Genomic DNA, 27,836 nt, shown 5'->3' with positions numbered 1-27,836 from the left:
ATTTGTGTGAAACCGGATGGGGAGGATCACGTGACTTCATAGTCTGCAGGAAGACAAAAGGCTGGAGAGGTCAGGGCACAGCTGATCAGCCTCCTCCCTCCAGAGCTCTCTCCACAAGCATTCTCCTCTAGTGACAGGTTAACCCAGGCACATGAGGCATGCACTATGTCATTCTTGCCACCTCAAATCCAAAGTTGGGAGAAACTTTAACTCAAAAGGGAAAACTCTTACCACTGACGGAAGCTTGAGATTTCTTGTTATCTATATGAAAACACAAACAAAAAAACCAAAGTAAACAAAGTTTTATATAACCACATATTTCCATGGGTAGGTCAGTTCTGTAGGCATTTGCCCAAGCCTCAATCCCCACGGAGCTCCTAGTACTCCCCGCTACTGGGGAAAGTGTTTCCACTCTTGGCAGCGCTGACCCCACAAGGGACCTGGGGCCAGAGGGTGCAGAGTAGCTCCAGGGTCAACCTGGGGCCTTAGGGAGCTGCCCCCAGGGCTGAAGCACTCTGGGGTTGGGGACCCTGGGCCTACTCTGGCTTTCCTTTTTCCCAGGTCCAGAGTCTCAGCTCAGCCCTGAGCAAACAAATAACAAGAACACTACAGGAACCCACGGCAGGGCTGGAGTGGTGCTGAGACTTGACACTGCCTCCCTCTGCAGCCCACTCTGGTGAGGCAGTGTCTCTGTTACCTAGATGAGGAAACTGAGGCTGTCCACGGCCAGCTGGAAGCCAGTCCAGCTGACCCCAGTGCCCAGCGGAGAACTTCTGTAGCAGTCATGGGGCCTTGAGCCTCCTGCTCGGCTGCTCCCCATGACCCCATGAGCCCCACAGGACTGTGTGCACCAGCCGGGCCACTGTCCCTGAAAGCAGAACATGTGGAGTCTGCCAGCGCATCTGGGCCAGATCATCTGGGCTGCTCCTTCTCCTCTTACACATCCCAGCGACTTTCCAACACCACAGAGAAAGTGAGATCAGTGAAGTTCACTTTGCTGGCCATTCTGGTGAAAAGTTAGTGTGGAAAGAAGAAAAACCTACCAGGCTCTGGGGTGCTCAATGTCTCCCTTTGACCCAGCAACACACTGAAGGTACAGCTGCCTGTCCCTAACCCACAGGGGAATAGCAATAGGACTCGCCAGGCACGTGCTCCAAGGACAGGCCTATGTCAAGAGAAGCCTGCTCTGGTGATTATGCAGCGGCAGGGGGCAGGAGCCATTGTTGGCTGAAAACACAGAGCAGCTGCTGGCCCCAGTTTCCTTCATAGGCTGTGGTCATCCAGGAACACTTGGTGTCCATATACTCCCACGTAACACACACAAGCACCAAGACCCTGGCCCTAGGATGCAATGACAACTCACTTCTGTAGAGCTGGGGCCACTGCCTGACTGACAGAACCACACTGGGCCTTCTGAATCAGAGGAAGCACAACATGAGGTGAACACGGGGGCCCTCACCACAGCAGGGAGCCAGGGTGCAGACTCAGGAGGTCCTCCTCAGAAGCTTCTAGTCTGGAGGGAACATATGCCTAAGTGTCTCTGGCCTCCATGGGTCAATAAAATCAACTTTTAGGGAAAAGAGTTTCTGTTCCAGGGTAAACAGAACTTCCCAGAAGTAAAAACAACAGCCGTATGAAAAGGGAGATTAAGTGAGCAAGTGAAACAGCAACCCATTTAGACCACTTTGAGGACAGCATTTCCATGATGCTAGAATCAGCATTTTTGAGGCCAAGGCTCTGGGAGGATGGGGGATCTGGAATCAAATGCGAGGCAGTGAAGAACTTCCCAGAAGCAAGTGAGGTGACACAGACCTTCTGACTCAGGCACCACGGCCTACCCAGAAAGCTCCGCCGAGGCAGCGTCAGGGCTGGCCTCTCACAGAGATCTCAACAACCCAGAAATGCGAAATCTTACTTACGAATGTCTCGAAAATGGATAATGAGCCTGGCCACGAGAGAAAGGTATTCATCCTAAAAGTAAAAACAGGAAGCAGTTTAATCCCAGATGAAGCGCAGTCATCGGACTCCCCCTTCCCACCCCCTCGCCTGCTGGCGCCGAGCTGCAGCCCATCCTGCAAGGCAGACTCAGACGCTCGCTGGGCCTCCTCTGGAATCCGCCTCTCGGAAGACAGCCGTCAGTGCTCAGCTAGGCCGGCCAATAACAGGCACAAAGAAACAAGAAGGGGACAGAGAGCCTCCAACGGCCACTCCTCTCCCCTGATGGAAAGGCACTCAGCTGAGAGAGCTGGGAGCCATCTCGAGTGCCCTCTCTTGTCACAAAGGGGACAGGCAGGTTGGGGGTGATGAGGCACTGGCCTGAGGGCATAAGGCCTGTCAGAGGCAGCTGTGGGTGGGCCGCTGTGTCTTTGCACTATCTGTAGAGAAGGGCTTTCGTTTCTCAGCCCAGCCTGTTGCTGCCTTTTCACTGATGACGCAGTATCTGCTGCAAATCTGGGCGGCCCTCCCCTGGCTGTGCTTTCCGGGAGAATCTGTGTTCATCTCCATTTACGCACAGGCAAGGGAGAGGGTGAAGCCCACTCTCAGGTGAGGCCCGCTATGTGTAGGCTGCTGTGTTTCTGGGATTGCCTTGCAGGGCCTGCCTCCCACCCATTGTCCTCTTTGGCCCCAAGGACACTCACTCCCAAGTGTTTCAGGGAAATCACTACTGTGAGTTGGTCTTGTGGTCAATACACGGATGTCTGAGGTAAAGTCTTATTTCAGAGAAGCATCCTTGTCTTCTGCTGAAGTGCCCATCCTTCTGGCTGGGCAGCCTGGAAGGGGCAAAGCCCCGGCTCCGTGCCCTACTCACTCAATCTTCCTCCTCCTAAGTCACTGTGACACTCAGAGTCCATCCACTACACTCATAAGATGGCAGGGCAGAGGGAAGGATGATGAAAAGTGGTCTCAGATGAGTGTAAAAATATAAAGACACTTCCGAAATCTTTATCATCCCACATCTATCTCCAAACTCTACCCCGCTTCTTTTTTTCGGCTCGGGGAATTAGCACAGGACAACATGAAGAGGAAAGGCCCAGGGGAGAGGAAAAGCTGGGATAAGCAGCGGGGCCCGGCCAGAACAAGCAGACAACAAGGCGGCGGTTCGGTCAACACGCCCAGCTTCCGGCTATCCCCATCAATTCCTGATAGGAAAGCTGATGTGCGTGCGAAGGGGGCCCACAGGAAGCCTGTCCCTGAAGGACAGTGGTATGAGAATGGGGGCAATGGAGGTGTGGGAACCTGAGGACACTCAGGAACAGAAGAGAGGTGGCCAGGTATGAGGGGAGAAGGGCCTGGGGGCTAGCCAGGTCAACACTTCACAGCTCCTAAGGCCCTGGAGCATTTTTTAGGTCTGCAATACTTTAAATGAATTTGTTTTCTCCACATCCATAAAAGGTAAAACAAGGGGAAGTAGGTTTCAAAAGTAACAAGATACTTCTACTTAGACATAAGACACTCAAACAAGGCTCAGGACCATGTCCCCAAAGCCTTTCTGCATAACACCGGGGCTGAGCAAGACCCACTGCCAGCCCAGCACCTGGAATGCAGTGGGCAGGCGTCATCACCCTGCAGTGCCCAGCACCACTCCTGACCCACAGTAGCGGCAGCCACTGCCATCTGCTCCAGCTCTGCTACCAGATCAGCGTGAGGAAGCTTAGTGGAGAGCAGGGAGGGAGGGGACGCCTGATGTGAGAAACAAGCACAGGAAGCTGTCATGCTGCCAGCCAAGGAACTTTCTTGTGGGCGATGATACTTCCTACATTCCCCCAAAGGCAGGTTTATCTAGGAACATCTAGGGGCTGAACGCAATGGGTCAGCCACAACAACTCCTTTCCAGGGGAGAAAGCCCTGGATCTGAAACTGCGCCTCTGATCCCCCTGGCTGGGCTCTTTCACTCCTGACTCCTCACCATCTACCCCCACCCCCATCCAGATGGACAGATTATTATGCTCCTTTCTGCTCCAAAGCACACCAACTCCCCTAGAAATGCTGCAGAAAAAAAGAGCTAAAGAGTCAGGAACCTCCCTTATCTTCACTCGGTCTGCTCCATCTCCCCTGCTGGCTATCAAAATATGTGTCCAGCTGCACCTGAGGCTGAGTATTACAAACCATAAACAATGAACATCATGACAGTAACAGCTAGCACTTGGCACTTTATGGTGCCAGGCACAGGAGTCAACAATTCACATGCATTATCGCCTTGATTTCTCCCAACCACCCAGAGGCAGGTACTACTAACACATCCAGTTTACAGATGAGAAAACAGAAACGTTAAAAAACTCCATAGAGGCCAATCGTGGAGGCTCACATCTATTATTCCAACATTTTGGGAAGCCAAGGCAGGAGGGTCCCTTGAGGCCAGGAGTTTAAGACCAGCCTGGGCAACATAGTAAGACACCATCTCTACAAACAAACAAACATTATCCTGGTGTAGTGGCACACGCCAGTGGTCCCAGAGTGGGAGGCTGAGGCTTGAGCCTGAGAGATCAATGCTGCAATGAGCTGTGACCACTACACTGCACTCCAGCTTGGGCAACAGAGTGAGACCCCACCTCAAAAAGTTAAAAGCTTCATAGAATTTCCACACTTGCTTGACATGTGGAAATCTTGCACAAGTGCCTCACAACACATTGTGGAGTGAACACAAGAAGGAGAAAGGACAGAAACACGCGCTCCATGCCACATACACTGAATGACATACACCTTTTATATAAGACCTGGGGAATCTAAACACACATATTTGCTTAAATCTGCCATGAGAAACACTGGAAAGATACACCAAAATTGAAAATCGACAACCCAGCAAGTATCAGGAACTGGGCTGGAAATGTGCCCTCTCTAAACCCATGGTGTTATGGGTTTTCACTTTAGAAGCACATAAATCTTTTACTATTGAGAAGATAAAGCCAAATCAGTTCGGGCACGTTGGCTCACACCTATAATCCCAGTACTTTGGGAAGCCAAGACAGGAGGATCACCTGAGGACAGGAATTCAAGACCAGCCTGGCCAACATGGTGAAACTCCATCTCTACTAAAAATACAAAAAAAATTAGCCAGGCATGGTGGCACATGCCTGTAATCCCAGCTACTTGGGAGGCTGAGGCAGGAGAATTGCTTGAACCCAGGAGGCAGAGGTTGCAGTGAGCTGCGATCACGCCACTGCACTCCAGCCTGGGCAACAAGAGCGAAAGCTCTGTCTCAAAACAAAAAACAAAAAACAAACAAAAAAAACAAATCAAAGCTAGGCACAGTGGCACAATCCTGTAATCCCAGCTACTTGGAAGGATAAAGTAGGAGGATTGCTTGCACCCAGGAGTTCAGCCTGGGCAACTCAGGGGCAACTCAGTGAATTTTATTTCTCTAAAAAATATATATATTTTTTGAGATGGGGTCTCACTCTGTTGCCCAGGCTGGAGTGCAGTGACGCGATCACGGCTCACTGCAGTTCAACTTTCTGGGCTCAAGTGAGCCTCCCCACCTCAGCCTCCTGAGCAACTGGGACTACATGCACGCGCTACCATGTCCAGCTAATTTATTTATTTATTTATTTATTTATTTATTTATTTATTTTTATTTTTATTTTTTAGACGGAGTCTCGCTCTGCGGCCCAGGCTGGAGTGCAGTGGTGCAATCTCAACTCACTGCAAGCTCCGCCTCCCAGGTGGTGCAAGCTATTCTACTGCCTCAGCCTCCCAAGTAGCTGGGACTATAGGCGCTCGCCACCACGCCTGGTTAATTTTTTGTATTTTTTAGTGGAGACGGGGTTTCACTGTGTTAGCCAGGATGGTCTCGATCTCCTGACCTTCTGAACCGCCCACCTTGGCCTCCCAAAGTGCTGGGATTACAGGCGTGAGCCACCGCGCCTGGCCAATTTTTTGTATTTTTTTGTAGAGACACAGTTTTGCCATGTTGGCCAGGCTTGTCTTTTGCTCAGTCCTCAACCTCCAAGTGTTGGGATCACAGGTGTGAGTCACTGTAGCCAGCCTAAAATATTTTTCTAAAATGAAAAGTATAGCAAATCAAAAGAAAAAGGTACAATTCCTAAAAATTCCAAATAAACTAAAACAAATGAGCTGAATATTATGTTGGTGGCAGAATCATATAGGGAAAAGAAATCTTTTGAGAGGCTTTTTAAAAAAATGAAACAAAAAGCAAAATGTTCTCAATAAAAGGGATACATTTTAAGGACAATTAGAACTTCATGGTAATCTTAAATGTTTGGTCTACCTTTTGTTATCAGTGGTAATATAAACTGTTTATTCTGAAATGATTTTAAAGCAAAGCAAGCAAGTATGCTAATAATATTAGAAACCAAGATATTCATAGTAACAGAAAAGACATATGTTTAAAATGAAAGAAGTAAAAACCCTATATATAAGGTTAAATTTGAATTAGAAATATTAGCGTAAAATTATGGGTTTTTGTTGTTGCTGTTATTTCAAAAACATGTTTTTTCTTAGTTCTGTTCACTAACAGGCCCAAAGCAACGAACAGACCAGCACCCACGTAGCATGCTCCAAATGCCACTTTACCGGCAGAAGTCCCCAGGGTTCACTCCCTAGAGGAGCAGCCAATCTGGGTCTAAATGCCAACAGATTAAGAAAAACTAAAGAGGTTGTGTGAGGGCCCCAAGAGACAGGAGCTCCTGCTAGATGAGGATGGGACCATCTAAGCATCAAAATGAATGACAACAATGGACCAGAACACCCCAGCTACACAGCCCTGAGCTCAAAATGTCACTCAAAGAGAACCCATCTGTGGCCCTTGGGGGAACTCCTTAGACTGGAAAGATCAGAAAAACAGCATTCCTGGAGGTCCTGAACACACAGGGTTTCAAACAATCATCTAGCCCTGGCTGACGAAAGAAAACCTTTTTTGACAAAAAAAACCCAAAAAACTCCATGTAATGAATGTGGGAGAAAAGCCAGAATTAGTCTACAATCCCTAATTAAATGATGAAACCATCGGAAAGATAATAGGAGCTTTACAAGGGTCAGGCTGTTGTTGCTCTCCAAACCTCCAAATTGTGGTCTTATGGGAATATCAAGATGCCCAGAAATACAAATTAAGGCAATACTTCGGATATCTTTTTGCTAAAAGACCACGGCACCCTCTCTGCTCTTCGATTTAGCACCCAGTTCATAAGAAGGAGGGGGCAGGCAGGATGAATCAGGAGCTTGGGAGACATCAGAGCCCATGGGGAGGGCCGCAGGACAGCTGGGCTGCTCCTTCACCAGGCTGGGTGGGGCCCGAGGGGAGAAAAGACCCTCGTTTGGATCCTGATTCAAAGAAGCCAACTATTAGGAAAAAAGCGTTGAAACTTGAAAGAGGCCTTCCCATTGATGACAATAGTGACTCCATGTGATTGTCAGGTGGGGCCCTAGCACAGGCCAGTGTGGAGACACTCAACAGAGATACAACCCTGAGGGTGGGGATGTGCCCTCGACACTTCAGGAGGGACGCAGAGACAGCCAAGGGAAAAGTCACCAAACCACAGCAACTGCTGACTCTGGATTAGAGGAATATGACACCTCTGTGCTTTCATGTCTCAGTTTTCCTAATAGATTTTGAAATACCATCAAATTCCAGAAAGAGTGCTTCCATGATAGTATCCGTAGCCCCATGGGACCTTGGCCCCAGCCCATAGGACACACCATCAGAAACCATGCAGGGATGCGGCAGCCCCAGCAGTGCATCACATGGCCCTGGAAATCACATGGCCCTGACCTGGCCACCAAGGGAAAACAGACCTGTTATTCATCATTTTCACTCGTTCCATTAAAAATATATGTAATAGGCTGGCTGAGATACAATTCGCCCATTTAAAACATGCCATTCAATGGTTTTTGGTACTACATTCAGAGTTCGGCAGCATTACCAAAATCAATTTTAAAGCATTTTATTTCTTTTTTTTTTTTTTGAGGTGGAGTCTCGCTCTGTCACCCAGACTGAAGTGCGGTGGCACCATCTCAGCTCACTGCAATCTCCACTTCCTGGGTTCAAGTGATTCTCCTGCCTCACCCTCCCAAGTAGCTAGGACTACAAGTATGCGCTGTCACCCCCAACCGATTTTTGTATTCTTAGTAGAGGCGGGATTTCACCATGTTGGCCAGGCTGGTCTCAAACTCCTGGCCTCAGGTGATCCACTGGCCTCGGCCTCCAAAGTGTTGGGATTACAGGCATGGGCCACCGTGCCTGGCCTAATTTTAGAACATCATCTTCACTCCAAATGAAAACTCCATTTCCCTACAGCACCCTTGGCAATCACTAATCAACTTTCTGTCTGTGGCAGGCTAGATAACAGTCCTTAAATCAGGTCCTATTCCCTGGAACCTGTAAATGTTACCTTATTTGAGAAAAGGGTCTTTGCAGATGTGATGAAGTTAAAGATCTTGAGATGGAGGGCTATCCTGGGTTATGCAGGTGGGCCCTAAGTGCAATTGCATGTATCCTCCTAAGAGGGAGGCAGAAGGAAAGTTCACACACACAGAGAAGGTGATGTGAAGATGGAATACAGAGAATGTATTTACCTCGTGATGCTGGACTTGAAGACTGGAGTGATACAGCCACAAGCCAAGGAGTACCAGCAGTGACCAAAAGCTAAAAGATGCAAGAAACAGGTTCCTCTCCTATAGCCTCCCTGCTGCCACTGTGATTTTTACCCATAGTACTGACTTTGAACTTCTGGCCTTGAAAACTGTGAGATTAAATTTGTTGTTTTTTTTTTGAGACAGAGTCTCACTCTGTCGCCCAGGCTGGAGTGCAGTGGCGCGATCTCAGCTCACTGCAAGCTCCACCTCCCGGGTTCAGCCATTCTCCTGCCTCAGCCTCCCGAGTACCTGGGACTCCAGGCGCCCGCCACCATGCCCGGCTAGTTGTTTTGTATTTTTAGTAGAGACGGGGTTTCACCATGTTAGCCAGGATGGTCGCAATCTCCTGACCTCGTGATCCGCTCGCTTCAGCCTCCCAAAGTGCTGGGATTACAGGTGTGAGCCACCACGCCCGGCCTAAATTTCTGTTCTTTTAAGCCACCAAGATTGTAGTAACGTGTTATAGCAGCCACAGGAAACATACGAATTTTGTTACCAGGAGTAGAGTGCCTAAAAATGTGGCAGTGGCTTTGTAACTCAATAATGAAAGAGGGTTAGTAGAATTGTGAGAAGCATGATAGAAAAGGCCTAGGCTTCCTTGAACAGGCTGTGGGTAGAAATGTGGATGTTAAAGACTCTGTCACCCAGACTCGGCCTTAAAGGAAATGAGGAACTTGATACAGAAAGTCTGTATTATCTTCAAGAATACACATACTATCAAAAACAGAATGTTGGTAGAAACATGAAAATTAAAGGTGATTCTAAAGGAACAAAGGAAACAAGGAACATGTTACTGGAAACTAGAGCAAAGGTGATCTTTGTAATATAATGGCAAAAAGTTTAGCTGGATTGTGTCCTGTAGCTGTGTGGAAGGCAGAATTATAAGCAATAAGCTTGCACATTTAGCTGAGCAGACTTCCAATCAAAGCATTCAAGACTCAGCTTGGGCCGGGCACAGTGACTCATGCCTATAATCCCAGCACTTTGGAAGGCTGAGGCAGGCAGATCACCTGAGGTCAGGAGTTCAAGACCAGCCTGGCCAACATGGTGAACTCCCATCTTTACTAAAAATACAAAAATTAGCCAGGCGTGGTGGTGGGCACCTGTCATCCCAGCTACTTGGGAGGCTGAGGCAGGAGAACCACTTGAACCCGGGAGGTGGGGGTTGCAATGAGCTGAGATCGCACTACTGCACTCCAGCCTGGGCGACAGAGTGAGACTCAGTCTCAAAAAAATAAAAAAAAAAGACTCAGCTTGGTTTCTTCTTTCTGCTTGTAGTAAAATGCAAGAGGAGGCCGGGCACAGTGGCTCACATCTGTAATCCCAGCACTTTGGGAGGCCAAGGCAGGCAGATCACTTGAGGTCAGGAGCTCAAGACCAGCCTGATCAACATGGTGAAACCCTGTCTCTACTAAAAATACAAAAATTAGCTGGCGTGGTGGTGGGCACCTATAATCCCAGCCACTTGGGAGGCTGAGGCAGGAGAATCACCTGAACCCAGGAGGCAGAGGTTGCAGTGACCTGAGATCACGCCACTGCACTCCTGCCTGGGCGACAGAGTGAGACTCGTCTCCAAAAAAAAAAAAGCAACACGAAAGAGATAAATTAAGGGTACAATAAAAAGAATTTTAAAAATACACACACACACACACACACACACACACACATACACACACACACATACACACACACAAAAGAAGAGAGAGAAATTGAGGGAAGAACTGTTAAGCAGAAAGGAATCTAGACTTAATGATTTGGGAAATTCTCAGGCTATTTAGATTGGAAAAAACCAAAATGCTAAAACTAAGAGATTCACTGTTAGGAAAGTGTGTTCTGTAGAGAATGCCAAGGGTGTGGCATATCTTGCAAATTTTTCTAGTGCCAAAGAGATTAAACATGGGACTCATGAATCCCCTCAATCATCTCACAGAAGTGAGGAAGAGAGACGAAATTATCTAGGAAAGATCTGTGGAGAAACCTCATGTAATACTATGAATTCCATCATATATGCAGAAGTTCCACAAGGATTTTGAGAATGTTCTACCAGCAGAAACACTGCCAGCTTGGAGTAGAAAGTTTATAGACTAGGCAAAATCAAAGAAGAACTCCCAAAATTTTAGAAGCAGGAATAGGCTGATAAAACTACTCAGCCTCAAACATGTGCTACCCTTTAAGAAAGTGAGGGCAGAGACATGGGCTCAGAAGTCAGAGCCATGGACCCAGAGATAAGAGCCTCCAACTTTAATGGTAACTTGTTATGGCAGCCATGGGACACTAATACACTATCTCTATAGATCTGCGTATTTTCTGGACATTTTATAAAAACGCAACATGTCATCCTTTGTGACTGCTTCGTTTATGTAATGTTTTTAGCTTCATCCATGTTGTAGCATGTATCAGCCCTTCATTGCTTTGTGTGGCCACATGATATCCATTGTATGGATATTCTACATTCTGTTTATCCATTCATCAGCTGGTAGACATTTGGGTTGTTTCCACTTTTGGCTAGTTATGTTATAATGATGCTATAAACATTTGTGCATATGTTTTTGTGTGGACATGTTTTCTTTTCTCTTGGGCATATACCTAGGAGTGAAACTTCTGGGTCGTATGGTAACTCTACATTCAATTTTTTGAGGAACTGTCATACTGTTTTCCACAGCAGCTGTACCATTTCACATTCTCTCCGGCAATGTATGAGAATTCGAATTTCTCTGCCAGGCATGGTGGCTCACCACTGTAATCCCAGCACTTTGGGGAGGCCAAGATGGGTAGACCACCTAAGGTCAGGAGTTCGAGACCAGCGTGGCCAACATGATGAGACCCTGTCTCTACTAAAAATACAAAAGTTAGCTGGGCATTGGCTGGGCGTGGCGGCTCACACCTGTAATCCCAGCACTTTGGGAGGCCTAGGTGGGTGGATCACGAAGTCAAGAGATCGAGACCATCCTGGCCAACATGGTGAAACCCTGTCTCTACTAAAAATACAAAAATTAGCTGGGCATGGTGGCGCGTGCCTATAGTCCCAGCTACTCGGGAGGCTGAAGCAGGGGAATTGTTTGAACCTGGAGGGCGGAGGTTGCAGTGAGCTGAGATCCCACCACTGCACTCCAGCCTGGTGACAGAGCGAGACTCCATCTCAAAAAAAAAAAAAAAAAAAAAATTAGCTGGACGTGATGGTGTGTGCCTATAGTCCCAGCTACTCAGGAGGCTGACGCAGGAAAATCATCGGAATTTGGGAGGCGAAGGCTGTAGTGAGACGAGATTGTGCCACTGCACTCTAGCCTGGGTGACAGAGCGAGACTCTGTCTCAAAAAGAAAGAGAATTCCAATTTCTCTACATCTTTGCCAACACTTATTATTGTCTTTTTTAAAAATCATAGCCATTATAATGGAAATGAAGTGGCATCTCATTGTGGTTTTTATTTGCAATCCCCTAATGACTAGTGATGTCGAGCATCTTTTCAGGTGGTTGTTGGCCATTTGTATCTCTTCTTTGGAGACAGGTTTATTCAAGTATTTTGCCTATTTTTTATTTTATTTATTTATATTTATTTATTTATTTATTTATGAGATGGAGTCTCACTCTGTCGCCCAGTGTGGAGTGCAGTGGCGCGATCTTGGCTCACTGCAAGCTCTGCCTCCCGGGTTCACGCCATTCTCCTGCCTCAGCCTCCCGAGTAGCTGGGACTACAGGCGCCCACCACCACGCCTGGCTAATTTTTTTTTCTTTTTTTGTATTTTTAGTAGAGACGGGGTTTCACCATGTTAGCCAGGATGGTCTCAATCTCCTGACCTCGTGATCCGCCTGCCTCGGCCTCCCAAAGCGCTGGGATTACAGGCGTGAGCCACCGCGCCTGGCTGTATTTTGCCTATTTTTTAGTTGCTTTTTTTTTTTTTTGGTGTTGTTGAGTTGTAGGAGTTCTTTATGTATTCTGGATACTAAACCCTTACCTGATATGTGATTTGCATCACATATTTTCTCCCATCCCATGGGTTGTTTTTCCCTCTTTCGACAGTGACCTATGATGTACAAGTTTTTAATTTTGATGAAGTCAAATTTATCTACGTTTTTTGTAGCTTGTGCTTTTTTGGCATCATATCTAAGAAACTACTGCCTAATCCAAGGTCATGAAGATGTATGCCTCTGCTTTCTTCTAAGATATTTATAGTTTTAGCTTGTAAATTTAGGTTTTTGACCCATTTTGAGTTAATTTTTTAAAAAGTTTTTTAGAGACAGAGTCTCACTCTGTCACCCAGGCTGGAACATGTTGGTACAATCATAGCTTACTGTAATCTCAAACTCCTGAGCACAAGTGACCCTCCAGCCTCAGCCTGTCGATTAGGCAGGACTACAGGCACGTGCCACCATGCCTAGCTGGTGTTATTTTGAGTTAAGTTTTGTATAGGGTATGAAGCTGGGGCTCAACCTCAATATTTTGTATATAGTTACCCAGTTGTCCTAGCAACTACTGTGATTTATGTATTTAAAAATTTTATTTTTGGCTGGGTGCGGTGGCTCACGCTTGTAATCCCAGCACTCTAGGGGACCAAGGCCGGTGAATCACGAGGTCAGGAGTTCAAGACCAGACCGGCCAACATGGTGAAACCCCGTCTCTACTAAAAATACAAAAAATTAGCCGGGCGTAGTGGCAGGCGCCTAACCCCAGCTACTCGGGAGCCTGAGGCAGGAGAATCACTTGAACCCAGGAGGTGGAGGTTGCAGTGAGCCTAGATTGCACCACTGCACTTCAGCCAGGACGACAGAGTGAGACTCCATCTCAATAAAAAAAAAAATATATATATATATATATTTTTTATATATATATAAAATGTTTTTGATGCCCATAAAATGAATAATAGAACAAATGTCAATGGGCCCCTTACCCAGCTTAAATTTAAAAACAAAAAAGGACGCATACAAGCTTGCTCTCCCCTCATCATTCCTTTGACTTGCCCTGCACAAATAAACTGGGGGAGATGTCACAAGAACTAGATGGTGTTTGTGAAGTACTTCACTCTCAGTGCCTTAATATGGCTACTGAAAAACCAAACCATTAGAATTTAAAATTAGGTTTATGAACAAGTATGCTTACTAAGTATGGTGCAGGAGTCTCGATGGTCATACATTTAGATAGAGTGGAGCAAAGGAGCACTGCCTACTGGTAAAAATGACACTTGACTCTCATTCTGAACCAGCTGCATGCAGCGCAACTCACATCTTTCTAGCACGTATCAAAAGTTAATACATCACCTGTTCTATTTCTTTTTCTTTTCTTTTTTTTTTTTCTTAGGAATCTCACTCTGTCGCCTAGGCTAGAATGCAGTGGTGCAATCTCAGTTCAGTGCAACCTCCGCCTCCCAGGTTCAAGCGATTATTGTGCCTCAGCCTCCCAAACAGCTAGGAGTACAGGTGTGCACCACACCTAGCTAATTTTTGTAGTTTTTATATTTTTAGTAGAGACAGGGTTTCACCATGTTGGCCAGGCTGGTCTCAAACTCCTGACCTCAAGTGATCCGCCCGCCTTGGCCTCCCGGAAGTGCTGGGATTACAGGCGTGAACCACTGCACCCAGCCACATCTCTTAATGTACAAACCATGCTTTTCTCAGCTCTAAGACTAAGTACTGAATGCTGGGGCCAGTAATTGTCCTTGATTAATAGGTACAGCAGAAGATGTATTCAGATTTGGTGAAAAGCCTGAACCTAGGCTTGTGAGGTTCCCTGGAAAGGCTGAAGCAAGCAGGTGCAGTGGCTCACGCCTATAATCCCAGCACTCTGGGAGGCCGAGGAGGGAGGATTGTTTGAGGACAGGAGTTCAAGACCAGCCGGGACAAAACAGTGAGACCCTGTCTCTACAAAAAACATTTTAAATATAATTAGTCAAGCTTTGAATTATATGTTTTATGAAAAAAAAAAGTTTTTAAAAAATTAGCCAGGCATAGTGGTGCATACCTCCCAGCTACTCAGGAGGCTGGGTGGGTAGAGCAGTTGAACCCAGAAGTTTGAGGCTTCAGTGAGCTATGATCACACCACTGTACTCCAGCCTGCACAACACAGCAACACCTTGACTCAAACAAAAAAAAAAAAAAAAAAAAAAAGAAAGAAAGCAAGCTGAAGGTAGGGAAGCATCTTCATTAATCAGAGGCATGTTGGCATCTTTGTCCTCTCTTGCTCTCCTGGGGAACACAGTTGGGTCTATCTTTTTGCCCCTTGATTCTAGCTGTTTGGTTGTTCAGCCCAGGCCCTCCTCTCTGATGAATCCCAAGGTGGCTTCCCAGTTCTGATGCTCTCTCAGCCTCCCTAGTCCCTGAGTTTTACCTTAGCTCCTCAGTCAGGGTTCAGCTCTGTACCAGTCATTTCTAAACTGCAAACCAGAGACATGTAATACCTTTCTTTTCTTTTTTTTTGAGACGGAGTCTCACTCTGTTGCCCAGGCTGGAGTGCAGCGGTGTGATCTCAGCTCACTGCAACTTCAGCCTCCCGGGTTCAAGCAATTCTCCTGCCTCAACCTCCTGAGTAGCTGGGATTACAGGCACACCACCACCACGCCTGGCTAATTTTTGTATTTTTGGTAGAGATGGGATTTCGCCATGTTGGCCAGGATGGTCTCGATCTCCTGACCTTGTGATCCACCCGCCTCGGCCTCCCAAAGTGCTGGGATTACAGGTATGAGCCACCGTGCCCGGTCAGCATGTACTACTTTTCCATAATACTATGTTAAGTGGAAAATAGGTGATAGGAGTTTAATCTTTAACAGGTAAATTAAGCAAATGTCCAGAAATACATTCAGTTCCAGTAATGTCGACACCGCCCCTGTAGTGCTGACACAGAGGTGCCAGGACCCCTGATTGTCTTCTCATTCAAAGGGTGCCAAATCTTCCTGAACTTTCCTTCAGGAGGCTGGCTGGAATGTTTGGAGATGCCATTATCACTATCACCTACCACCCCCAGGCATAGCTATTTCTGTATCCCTCAGCCTCCCTTAGACAGAGAGTAGTCCCACCCATAAAAAGTGTTAAGGAATTAAAGTGGGTGTTTGGGTGTCTTTTGCTTTGACAGATGGGAGTCAGTAAGAGATGTGGCTAGGAGTGTGGGCTCTGACATCAGCCAAATGACATCCTGAGCAAAACAATTAGCATCTGCATGCCTTAGTTTCCTTGTCTGTAAACAGGAAAGAGTGGTACTGTATCCGAGTAAGGACCAAATGAGTTCACACGCATGAAGCATGCAGAACAGGGCCTTGCAGGCGGACATCACTGTAGAGTGCACAAATGGGGCCTAGCTGTGAGACCTGGAGCCAGGCAATGACAGGATAAGGAGGGCTTTAACTTGGGGTGCTAACACCCACACTCAAGGTATGAGCTCACTCCAGACAATTTGGTGAATTCCTTTAGACAAGTACACGCAAGGCTTTCCTTGCTCTGGGGTATACGCTAGATAGCCTGAGGTGCCCAATAGTGCCTGGTTTCCTTTGGGATGGGCACCTCCGGACTCAGAAGCCTGCCAGGACTGCAATGGAGAGTAATCCTCCTCCTCCATGAGCCAAAACCTCTCAGATCCTCTTGGGGTCTGGAAACAAGAGAAGCTACTCCTCCCTATCCTATTCCTTGCTCAGGGGTCCCACCTTTTACATTCCTTCACAGTTGTTCCAACAGGGTCTCAGGCAGCAGGGGCAGGTAACAAGTGTGCCCGGGCTGCCATCAGACCTGGGGAGTCCTACCACAGTCCACCTGCTGAGACGGTCCTCACAACACTAGCTGGCATTGCCTCCATGTGGAGCTTGAGCAGTAAGTAAAAAGATGGCCACCAGACAACATCCAAGTAATATGTCTGTCCCTGTAAAAACGATATAGGAAATTTCCAACAGTTCTTATACGTATTTGTCTTCCAATTAGTCAGAGCTTCTTCCTGGAGTTAGGGATTTAGTACTGGCTTGATAAAAGGAAATGGACTAAAATCATTATGGCACAGTGTGTGGGCTACAGTTAATTCAGGGGCCAAGGCAGAGCGAGCTGTCATAGGAAGGGGCAGTTGTTCTGCTGGACGCCTCCTCTGGGAGGGAAGGATTAATCCTCAGGTGCTGGGCAGGTCTCTGTGGTAGCTAGTCTCCATGGTGCTCCCAAAACAATCAATGGCCTGCCTATAGCCTGCTGCTCTTATCAAAAGGTAGAGGTAATTTACCCTCCCCTGAACCTGCACTGGCCTTGGGACTTACTGTTTCCAAGTGATGTTCTAGGAGCTGTGAGGACTGGCAGCCTCCACTTCTTCCTTCTCTTGCAAGCCAGCTGCCATGAGGTAGGGAAGTCCAGCTATGCTACTAAAGATATCACGTGGAGGCCATGTAAGGAAAACTGATGTGCAGCCTGAGTGAAGCCGTTATGGCCCTGCCAGCGTGGCTAGGCTGAGGGCAGAAAGCAGTCACATGAAAAGTCACAAGTAAGGCCGGGCGCGGTGGCTCACACCTGTAATCCCAGCACTTTGGGAGGCCGAGGTGGGCGGATCACCTGAGGTTGGGAGTTCGAGACCATCCTGGCCAACATGGTGAAACCCTGTCTCTACTAAAGCTGGGCGTTGCGGCGTGTGCCTGTAATCTCAGCTACTCGAGAGGCTGAGGCAGGAGAATCGCTCAAACCCAGGAGGTGGAGGTTGCAGGGAGCCAGGATCACGCCACTGCACTCCAGCCTGGCGACAGAGCCCTTATAAATCTGAGATAGCCCTTTTAAAAATTTATTTAATTATAAGAAAATACAAGCTGGCCAGACACAGTAGCTCACGCCTATAATCCCAGTGCTTTGGGAGGCAGAGGCAGGTGGATTGCCCGAGGTCAGGAGTTCAAGACCAGCCTCACCAACATGATGAAACCCTGCCTCTACTAAAAATACAAAAATTAGCTGGATGTGGTGGCAGAAGAATCACTTGAACCTGGGAGGCGGCGGTTGCAGTGAGCTGAGATTGCGCCGCTGCACTCTAGTCTGGGCGACAGAGTGAGACTCCATCTCAAAAAAAAAGAAAAAGAAAAAGAAAAAAGAAAAAAAAAAGAAAAAGAAAATATAAACTAACAAAAACAATTAAAAATGGTTAATTTTTTGAGATGGAGTTTTGCTCTTGTTGCTTAGGCTGGAGTGCAGTGGTGCGATCTCGGCTCACCGCAACCTCCGCCTCCCAGGTTCAAGCAATTCTCCTGCCTCAGGCTCCCGAGTAGTTGGGATTACAGGCATGTGCCACCATGCCTGGCTAATTTTGTATTTTTAGTAGAGACGGGGTTTCTCCACGTTGGCCCGGCTGGTCTCGAACTCCCGACCTCAGGTGATCTGCCTGCCTAGGCCTCCCAAAGTGCTGGAATTACAGGCATGAGCCACTGTGCCCGGCTAAAAATTGTTAATTAAAAAAAAAAAAAAAATAGAGTCAGCGGGGCGTGGTGGCTCACGCCTATAATCCCAACACTTTGGGAGGTCGAGGCAGGTGGATTACCTGAGGTCAGGAGTTCGAGACCAGCCTGGCCAACATGGTGAAATCTTGCCTCTACTAAAAATACAGAAATTAGCCAGGCGTGGTGGCACACGCCTGTAATTCCAGCTATTCAGGAGGCGGAGGCAAGAGAATTGCTTGAGCCTGGGAGACGGTGGTTGCAGTGAGCCAAGATTGTGCCACTGCACTCCAGCCTGGCCGATAGAGTGAGACTGTTTCAAAAAAACAAAAATAAAAATAAATAAATAAGGGCCGGGCGCGGTGGCTCACGCCTGTAATCCCAGCACTTTGGGAGGCTGAGGCGGGCGGATCACGAGGTCAGGAGATCGAGACCATCCTGGCTAACACGGTGAAACCCCGTCTCTACTAAAAATACAAAAAATTAGCCGGGTGAGGTGGCAGGCGCCTGTAGTCCCAGCTACAAGGGAGGCTGAGGCAGGAGAATGGCGTGAACCCCGGGGGGCGGAGCCTGCAGTGAGCCGAGATCGCGCCACTGCACTCCAGCCTGGGTGAAAGAGCGAGACTCCGTCTCAAAAAAAAAAAAATAAATAAAATAAATAAATAAATAAATAAATAAAATCCACCCATATATTTGCAAATTATATATTTAATAACAGACTTATATCCAAATGCATAAAGAATTATTACAACCCAACAATAAAAAGACTAACAACCCAACTTAAAAATGGACAGAGGATCTGAATAGACATTACTCCAAAGAAAATATACAAATGGCCAAAAAGCACATGAAAAAGATGCTCAACATCATTAGTCACTAGGCAAATGCAAATCAAAACAATGCAAATCACACCCATTACAATGGCTACAATTAAAATAGACAATAACAAGTATTGGAGAGGATGAGGAGAAATTGAAACCTCATTTAAGCTGCTGGTGAGAATTTAAAATAGTGCAGATGCTTTGGGAAACATCCGGCAATTCCTCAAAAGGTCAAATACAGAGGTACGATATGACCCAGCAACTCTACCCCTAGGTATATACCCAAGAGAAATGAAAACACAGCCCACACAAAAATTTATACATTTACTATTGTTCTGCTTATTCATAATAACCAAAAAGTAGAAACTATGTAAATGTCCACCAACTAATGAATGGCTATAAAATATGTGATATGGCCATCCAGAAATGGAATATTTGATAATAAAAAGGAATAAAGTTGGCCAGGCGCGGTGGCTCACATCTGTAATCCCAGCCCTTTGGGAGGCCTAGGCAGGTGGATCACCTGAGGTCAGGAGTTCAAGACCAGCCTGGCCAACATAGCCCCAGACCAATGCAAAACCCCATCTCTACTAAAAATACGAAAATTAGCCAGGCATGGTAGCACACACCTGTAATCCCAGCTACTAAGGAGGCTGAGACAAGAGAATTGCTTGAACCCAGTGGGTGGAGACTGCAGTGAGCTGAGATCGTGCCACTGCACTCTAGCCTGGGTGACAGAGCGAGGCTCCATCTAAAAAAAAAAAAAAAAAAAAAGAGGAATAAAGTATATACCAAACATGGTTCACGGACCTTGAACCTTGAAAATATTATGCTAAGTGAAATAAGCCAGCTGCAAAATAAAAACATATATTGTACATGGCTGGGCGCGGTGGCTCATGCCTGTAATCCCTGCACTTTGGGAGGCTGAGGCGGGCGGATCACCTGAGGTCAGGAGTTTGAGACCAGCCTGGCCAACATGATGAAACCCAGTCTCTACTAAAAATACAAAAAATTAGTCAGGCGTGGTGGTAGGCACCTGTAATCCTGGCTACTTGGGAGGCTGAGGCGGAAGAATCGCTTGAACCTGGTAGGCGGAGGTTGCAGTAGGCTGAGATTGTGCCACTGCACTCCAACCTCGACAACATGAGGAAAACTGTCACACACACACACACACACACACACACACAAAACAAATAAACAAAAAACCATATATTGTACAATTATATTTATATGGAAAATTCTGAATAGGCAAATCTACAGCAGTAGAAAGTATAAGTGGTAGCCGAGAGTTGAAGAAAAAGGGGGTGTGACTGCTAACAGGTATAAAGTTTCTTTAAAAATGCTGAAGGCTGGGCATGGTGGCTCACACTTGTAATCCCAGCACTTAGGGAGGCCAAGGCAGGGGGATAGCTTGAGATCAGGAGTTCAAGACTAGCCTGGGCAACATAGTGGGACCTCGTCCACAAAAAATAAAAAACTTAGCCGGGTGTGGCGGCACATGCCTGTAGTCCCAGCTACTCAGAAGACTGAGAAAGGAGGATCGCTTAAGCCCGGGAGGTTGAGGCTGCAGTGGGCTGAGATCATGCCACTGCACTCCAGCCTGGGTACAGAGTGAGACCCTGTCCCCCCTAAAAAAAGTTCTAAAATTAGGCCAGGCTTGGTGGCTCGCACCTGTGACCCCAGTACTTTATGAGGCCTAGGCAAGAGGATGGCATAGGGCCAAAAGTTTGAAACCAGCCTGGGCAACACAGGGAAGCTGCACCTCTTTTTATTTATTAATGAATGTTCCAAAATTAGATTTTGGTGATGGCCGCACAACTCTGTGAATACCCTAAAGACCATTGAAATGTAAACTTTAAAGGGTGAACCGTATAAAGCTCTTAAAGAAAAAGAAAAAGCTTATCAAACGTATCCATAGTACAGAGCCTACTCTACCCCACCTCAGTCACACGTATCCATAATACAGAGCCCACTCTACCCCACCTCAGTCACACGTATCCATAGTACAGAGCCCACTCTACCCCACCTCAGTCACACGTATCCATAATACAGAGCCCACTCTATCCCACCTCAGTCACACGTATCCATAGTACAGAGCCCACTCTACCCCACCTCAGTCCCTGTGCTCTTGCAGCTTTGCCTTGCACACACACGTGCACACAAGTGCATATGTGTTTTGTTCATTTCTAGTAAAATGGTTCTGTCCCAGGGAGCACACACAGATGAAAGGAGGTGGTCACATAAAGCCCTCAGTGTGGTGCCCCACCCAGGGACAGAGCCCACATGTAGTGGAAATCCTTCTTCTCCACTCCACCTGTGGCGAGTTCTAGATCAGCATCACCTTCTTCACTTAGCAAAAGGGGACAGGAATGCTTCTGGGCCCATGCCTCAGGGCCCTGTAGGGCTTAGGTAAGGACCCCTAGGAGGGACTGAGGACAAACCAGGTTCTTGCTCATGGCATTGATCCCCTCCACAGGACCAGCTAGGGGCCTGAGCAAGCTTCCCGTAGGATTCACAGGGGCTGACCACAGATGGAAGGTAACGGCAGTGAGGTATGGGGCCAGAGGCTGGGCCTGCATCCCAAATGCCCTCCCTGCACCATGGACACACAGGAGGACCCAGACTGCTGCAGGCAAAACCAACTGTGCCTGTGATCAATCAATGAGCAAAACCACCCCACCCCTACACCCTAGGACACCCAACAGAGGAGTTCCAGAGTCTGTGACGCTCTCCTCTCCAAGCCTCTCTGCCAGAGGGGCTCCACTTACTAGGGCCTTACCCGGGTCTTGGCCTTCAGGAAAACATGGCTCTCCATGTCCTTGCTGGATTTACTGTGTGCCACACCAGCTTTCCTCATGGCATCCTCGCTGAAACACAAAAGGAGAAGAGACGTTTGCACACACCAGTGACTCCACTGCTGCAGGGCCCTGGCCAACAGGCCCTGCATAGCAGCTGCCCCTGGTGACAAGGTGCTATCCCCAGCACACCAGCCTGGCTGAGGTCCAGGAGAGGCACATAGGAAGAGGCATTCAACAGAGAGCAATGATAGGCCACTGAGTGAGGGAGAAAGCGAACAGGGTGATCAGAAAAAAGGGACAGGAAAGGTGGCCGCCATGAAACAAAGAGAGAGCCCTGGCATGAGGGGACGGGGGGCTAGCCCCTAGGGATGGCTCACAACCAGTTCAGGATCAAGGAAGTACGCATTAGACTACTGGGTGGCCAGCTGACCTCTATTTCCTGCTCTCTGAGTGGCCTGTGTTCCCCATGAACTCTGCCAGATGGTAGCTCCCTGGTTCCAGATTCGATTACTCCTATAAAATGAAGGGGCCACATGAAGTCATCTCTCAGTCCCTCCCAAGGCAAGGGTCTGTCCCTATGTGGGACAATGCAGGTCCTATACGTGGGATCAAAGAGACAAGCTCCAACTTAACTTCTAGCTAGAGACAAGAGGAGAAAGACCACATAAATGTGAAAAATATCTTTAAAAACCCATTTACCAATAATTTTGTACTAAGAGATAGAATCCTATAAAGGGTTTTTCATCACACTGCTGCTCCACGCGGATAAAGAGCCAAGAGACTCCTTGAATGCAGCACATGCTGCCCCACCCCCCCACCCCCATCTCCCACACTCACACACGGAAAGACAAAAACAAGTGTGAATCTGTTAGAAAGGCCTGGCCTGTGGCTCCCAGGGGTGGGCTGCTCTGGTGTGCTCACTGCCTGCCTTCTTCCCAGTGGGATGGGTCTCTTCCTTCCCTGGCCTTCCACCCTGGGCTTGCTGATAAAGAAACAAGTGGCCAGGTGCAGTGCCACACGCCTGTAATCCCAACACTTTGGGAGGCCGAGGCGGGTGGATCATCTGAGGTCAGGAGTTCAAGACCAACCTGACCAACATGGTGAAACCCCGTCTCTACTAAAAATACAAAATTAGCAGGGTGTGGTTGTGCATGCCTGTAATCCCAGCTACAAAGGAGGCTGAGGCAGGAGAATCGCTTGAACCCGGGAGGTGGAGGTTGCCGTGAGCCGAGATCACGCCACTGCACTCCAGCCTGGGTGACAGAGTGAAACTCTATCTCAAAAAAAAAAGAAAGAAATAAACAGGCTGAGCACGGTGGCTCACGCCTGTAATCCCAGCACTTTGGGAGGCCAAGGCGGGCAGATCATGAGGTCAGGCAAGCACAACCATCCTGGCTAACACAGTGAAACTCTGTCTCTACTAAACACACAAAAAATTAGCCGGGCATGGTGGTGGGCGCCTGTAGTCCCAGCTACTCAGGAGGCTGAGGCAAGAGAACGGCGTGAACCCGGGAGGCGGAAATTGCAGTGAGCGGAGATCGCGCCACTGCACTTCAGCCTGGGCAACAGTGCAAGACTCTGCCTCAAAAAAAAAAAAAAAAAAGAAAGAAAGAAAGAAAAAGAAAATGAAAAAAGAAACAAGCAAACATGTCAGGGCTCTGGGGCCTTGCCTCTGAGTGAATTGAATAGGCTCAGTCCAGCTCATGCTAGAAAGCATTCTGACTACTCCAAGCAGCAACCAGCCAACCTCAGGAAACTGAAGGAATGTACACAGGGGGCTACAGCAATATGACTGTGATTCTTTTTTTTTTTTTTTTTTTTTGAGACAGAGTCTTGCTCTGTCGCCCAGGCTGGAGTGCAGTGGCGCAATCTCAGCTCACTGCAAGCTCCGCCTCCCGGGTTCACGCTATTCTCCTGCCTCAGCCTCTCCGAGTAGCTGGGACTACAGGCGCCCGCCACCACGCCCGGCTAATTTTTTTGTATTTTTAGTAGATACGGGGTTTCACTGTGGTCTCGATCTCCTGACCTCGTGATCCGCCTGCCTCGGCCTCCCAAAGTGCTGGGATTACAAGCGTGAGCCACCGTGCCCGGCCGACTGTGATTCTTAAAGACATCACAGAAAGGAGGTTTAATGCTGAGAGGTGCATACATCTGTCTTAATGTAAAAAGAAAAACAAAATGACATTGACCTACCACCCTGCTAGATTCAAAAAATAGTCCTGGGCTGGGCAGGATGGCTCAGGTCTATAATCCCAGCACTTTGGGAGGCCGAGGCAGGTGGATCACCTGAGGTCAGGAGTTTGAGACCAGCCTGGCTAACGTGGTGAAACCCTGTCTCCACTAAAAATACAAAAATTAGTCAGGTGTGGTGGCAGGCACCTGTGGTCCCAGCTACTCAGGAGGCTGAGGCAGGAGAATCGCTTGAACCCGGGAGGCGGCGGTTGCAGTGAGCCAAGATGGCACCACTGCACTCCAGTCTGGGCGACAGAATGAGACTCCTGCACTCTTGGAGTTCCTACCTCCCTGTCTGCTTCCTGAAGCCTGAATGGAGGCGAGGAGGCAGCAAGGGGTTTCTGCTCACAAGGCATCCAGGGGTGGAACAGACAAGTAAGGGGAGAGGTCACCAGGGTCACAAAAGATGAGAGAGTTAATAATTCAGGAGGATAATGACAACCAGCTCACGCGCAGTACTGGGTCAGAGTCCTGGGGAAGCGAGGCATGGGTGGGCTGGGAGGACCCTGTGCTCATGCTCTCAGGTTGGCGTGGGGCAGGGTCTCCACACCCAGAGGCTGAGATGACAGCTGCTAGGCCCCAAGAAGTCAGTGAGCATTTCTGATAGAAGTGGCTGCACAGGCCTGTTTTCTGAAGGTTGCCTCATCTGTGCCCCTCAAGGCAGGTATGCCCTTCAAGGGCATACTTGTTCTTCCCACCTTCCTTTTTTCTTTTTCTTCTTTTGTTTTTTTGAGACAACGTCTCTGTCACAGGTGCAGCGCAGTGGTGCAAACACAGCTCACTGCAGCTTCAAACTTGAGCTGGGCTCAAGTATCCTCCCACCTCAGCCTCCCAAATAGCTGGGACTACAGGCATGTGCCACCACGCCTGGCTAATTTTTTTATTTTTTACTTTTTTTGTAGAGACAGGGTCTTGCTTTGTTGCCCAGGCTGGTCTCAAACTCCTGGCCTTAAGTGATCCTCCACCTTGGCCTCCCAAAGCACTGGGACCAATAGGGAGACCCAGGGAAGAGCAGTAGAAACAGCAGGGGAGCACTTGCAGGCCAAGCAGGATGGCCTGGAGGCTGGCTGTGTAAGGAGTGGGGGAGGCTGTGGGTGGCAGATGTGGCCAGGAGTCAGAGAGGAAGAAGAGTGCAGAAGAGTCTGGGGAGTGACAACCAGTTACACAGATGGGCTCTGTGCCCACCAGCAGCGATCAGAGAGCAAAGCCAGGCTTGATACAAAAGCAGTCCTTTTGAGCTGCTACTGGCCATTTTTGAGAGTGTCAGCAGACTGGCAGGCCCCAGAAAGACTCTGCCCCAGCAGAGACACCTGGCACAGTCAGAGAGACAAGATCTAGAAACATAGCTTAGTGCAATAGCTTTGAGGTGGTGGGATGACCAGGTTGAAGAAACGTGCTTGGTGAGCTGAAGGCAAGGTGGCACCATACACCAGGGGATGTGCTGGCAGACGAGCCCTGTCCTGTCCTGGGTAACGTCACAGATGACATGGACACTGTAGGCACCGTCAGCTACTCAGAGCCTGAGGAGCATGGACCAAGCTGGAGGCCAGAAACAGGCAAGTCTTGACAGGCCAACACCAGGAGCTGGGGTAAATATCCAGTTCCACATGAGCTTCAGAGGGTCAGAGTGGGTCCAAGGAGCAAGGTGCTCCTCCAGCAAGGCTAGGGCTCAGAACAGCAGCACTGCGCCATGTCACTCCCACGTCTCTTCCACAGCATCCACCCAGGCAGGCCCAGCAGGTTTGGTGGCCAGTAATAGACCCTGTGCGGTTTGCAGTTCTGTCAACTGTATTTTTGAAAATGTCTTTGCTCCTGTTTCTAGTTTGAAGATCAAGTGCCACAAAATAGAGACAAAGCAAAAAAGAACCCAGGAACTCTGCAGCTAATCCCCCACACTTCCCTGCAGATGCCTGCCCTTTCCTCTCCAGCTGGCCTGGCGCTTTTCAGAGGCATCCCCTGCCTGGGCATTGACTCCCCAAGGGTACCCATTTCACACTCGTGCTGAGGTCAAGTCCCCGTCCTTCCTCCCTTAGACCTAACACACCCACTGCGGGAGGCTGCAGGCAGGACCCAGGCCCACCTTCAGAACAGCACTGGCTGCTCTCAAAGCCCTCTTCTGATCTCCCTGAGCTGGGCTCTGCTGCCATCCCCAGCATGCCTTCCTGAGCAGCCAGACCCGAATGGCTACTCCTCAGTCTCTGTCTCCTGAAAACAAAACTCCTAGAGCCACTGTCACAAAATGAAGGGAAACCATCACATAAGGAGACAGCCCCAAACATGGAGTAAGGAGCACTGCCTGAGACAAAGAACAGAGAACCAACCTGTCACGGTGAGCTCTTCCCCCACACAAGCAAGCCGGGAAGATGAGAGCCTGTCCAGCCAGAGGAGGGCAAGGAGCAGACTGGTGTCAGCTCACAAGGGAAGACCCTCGATGGCTGTCCTGCCACAGTCCTGTCCAACATAAGCAACAGGTTCGCAAACAGTACAGGCCTGAGGCGGCCACCAAAGAAACCAAGGCTGCCTGGGTGGTGCTCGCACTAGCTGAGGAAGGGGGCTGGGGGCCGCTCCCTGGTTGCGACCAGCCAGACCTCTGAACACAAGGACTGTTACCGGCTCAGAGCACACAGTCCCTTGCTGTGAACTGGGCTCCAATGCTCTGCCTTTGGCCATGGTCTAGCTGGTTGCCATAGCTATGTCTGTGCACTCAGTCAGGGTTCAACTGGTATCTAGCTTAGACTGAAGCCTCCCAGGGGACCGATTCATCATTACAGGCCCTTGGAGCTCCCCCACCAGGGGGTCTGAGGATGTCCTTACTGTCCAGAACTGTTTCCAGAACATGGTGTGTCTTAATGGCATTGCCTGACCCTGCCTGAGCAGCCAGCAAGGATACATCAAGAAAAGCTCTTGGTGTCTTCATCTCCCAGCACCAAGTGCCCATCCCAGAAACTTGGGAACCCCCTTCACTTTCTGACTGCCACCTTTAATTCTCCAAAGTTCAAATCTTTGCCCCAACTCCCACTGCATCTGTGGCAACTCCTCCCAAAGGGCCTCTGTCTCCCGTTCCCATTCCTACCTCCACACCCTTGCCAGCTCCCTAGGTCACATGACTGCCAGTGAGCGACTGCCACTGAGTGTGGGAAGCAACCCAGGCCCCTGCTTGCCTTGAGCCTCACTCCTCACCAGCAGAGCAGGCAGCCTGTCCAGGAGCCCACCGAGGAGCCTGCTCCTGCGCCTGCCCCGCACACTCTCCCCAGGGCCCCAGGGACGATGACCTACTGCCTGGCACATTGCCTGACTATCCCATCAGGCCTGTTAGAGCCTCCCACCCTGCTCCCACCCAGGCACCCCTGCTGTCAGCTGCACAGAAACCCTGTAGCCACCTCACCCATGTCCGTGGCACTTCCTGGAGGAATCTCTGGTTCCTGTGTGCCAGCCCCACTATACCAAGAACACCCTGAGAGCAGAGACAACGGCGTCCACTTTTGTGTGCAGCAGGCAGTCATCACTGCCAGGCAAAATAACTGGCTCTTTTTAACACAAGGAGTGGTACTGTCATGCATTTTGATGGGACACGACGTGCAGAACGGAGAATCAGCGTGGCAGCCATGGGAGAAACCAGGCCTCAAACAAGCACATCCTGGCAGTGGAGGCCAGAGTGCCTGGGGGAAGGCGTGTGCTGGGGCAGGCAGCTGGGCCTGGCAGGAAACAGACAGGAGAGGAGGGGCCTGGGCTCAAATTCCAACCTAGCCACTCACCAGCTCTGGGTCTTAGGAGAGGCACTCCCTCCCCTAAAGCGTGGCCTCTTCATAAAGGAGGGGCTCTGAGAGGCTGTAGCCAGGATGAAGGTGCACAGACAGGGCCAGGCAGTGAGGACAGGCCCACTGTTGGCCTGGTCTGCAGGGCATCTGCCCAGCATGGGCCTGTTGTTCCTCACCTCCTTCCTATTCCAAATTGAGAAACTGGCAACAGGAGTCCAGTCCCAGTCCTTGTAATCTGAATGAGACTAAGATAGAGCAAAAAACTGGCA

The 27,836-nt window shown here is 48.8% G+C and overlaps 1 protein-coding gene across 11 annotated transcripts in view; it reads right to left on the bottom strand.

Annotated features, from left to right (window-relative positions):
• Nucleotides 1-27,836, bottom strand: part of LOC129468523 (mediator of RNA polymerase II transcription subunit 15) — a 101,627-nt gene that overhangs the window by 34,206 nt on the left and 39,585 nt on the right. For all 11 annotated transcript variants that reach the window (XM_055254181.2, XM_055254182.2, XM_063623554.1 and 8 more), the window contains exons 2-4: nt 21,559-21,646; nt 1,920-1,971; nt 232-261 (exon numbers count right to left, since the gene is read on the bottom strand). In XM_055254181.2, the coding sequence (XP_055110156.2) occupies nt 232-261; nt 1,920-1,971; nt 21,559-21,636 (160 nt within the window). In that variant the 5' untranslated portion in view covers nt 21,637-21,646. The remainder of the gene's footprint in view (nt 1-231; nt 262-1,919; nt 1,972-21,558; nt 21,647-27,836) is intronic.

Source organism: Symphalangus syndactylus, chromosome 18 (genome assembly GCF_028878055.3).
Source record: "Symphalangus syndactylus isolate Jambi chromosome 18, NHGRI_mSymSyn1-v2.1_pri, whole genome shotgun sequence".
Classification (NCBI taxonomy): Eukaryota; Metazoa; Chordata; class Mammalia; order Primates; family Hylobatidae; genus Symphalangus; species Symphalangus syndactylus.
Note: the sequence above shows the minus strand (reverse complement) of the source record. Positions and strands in the feature narration are given on the sequence as shown.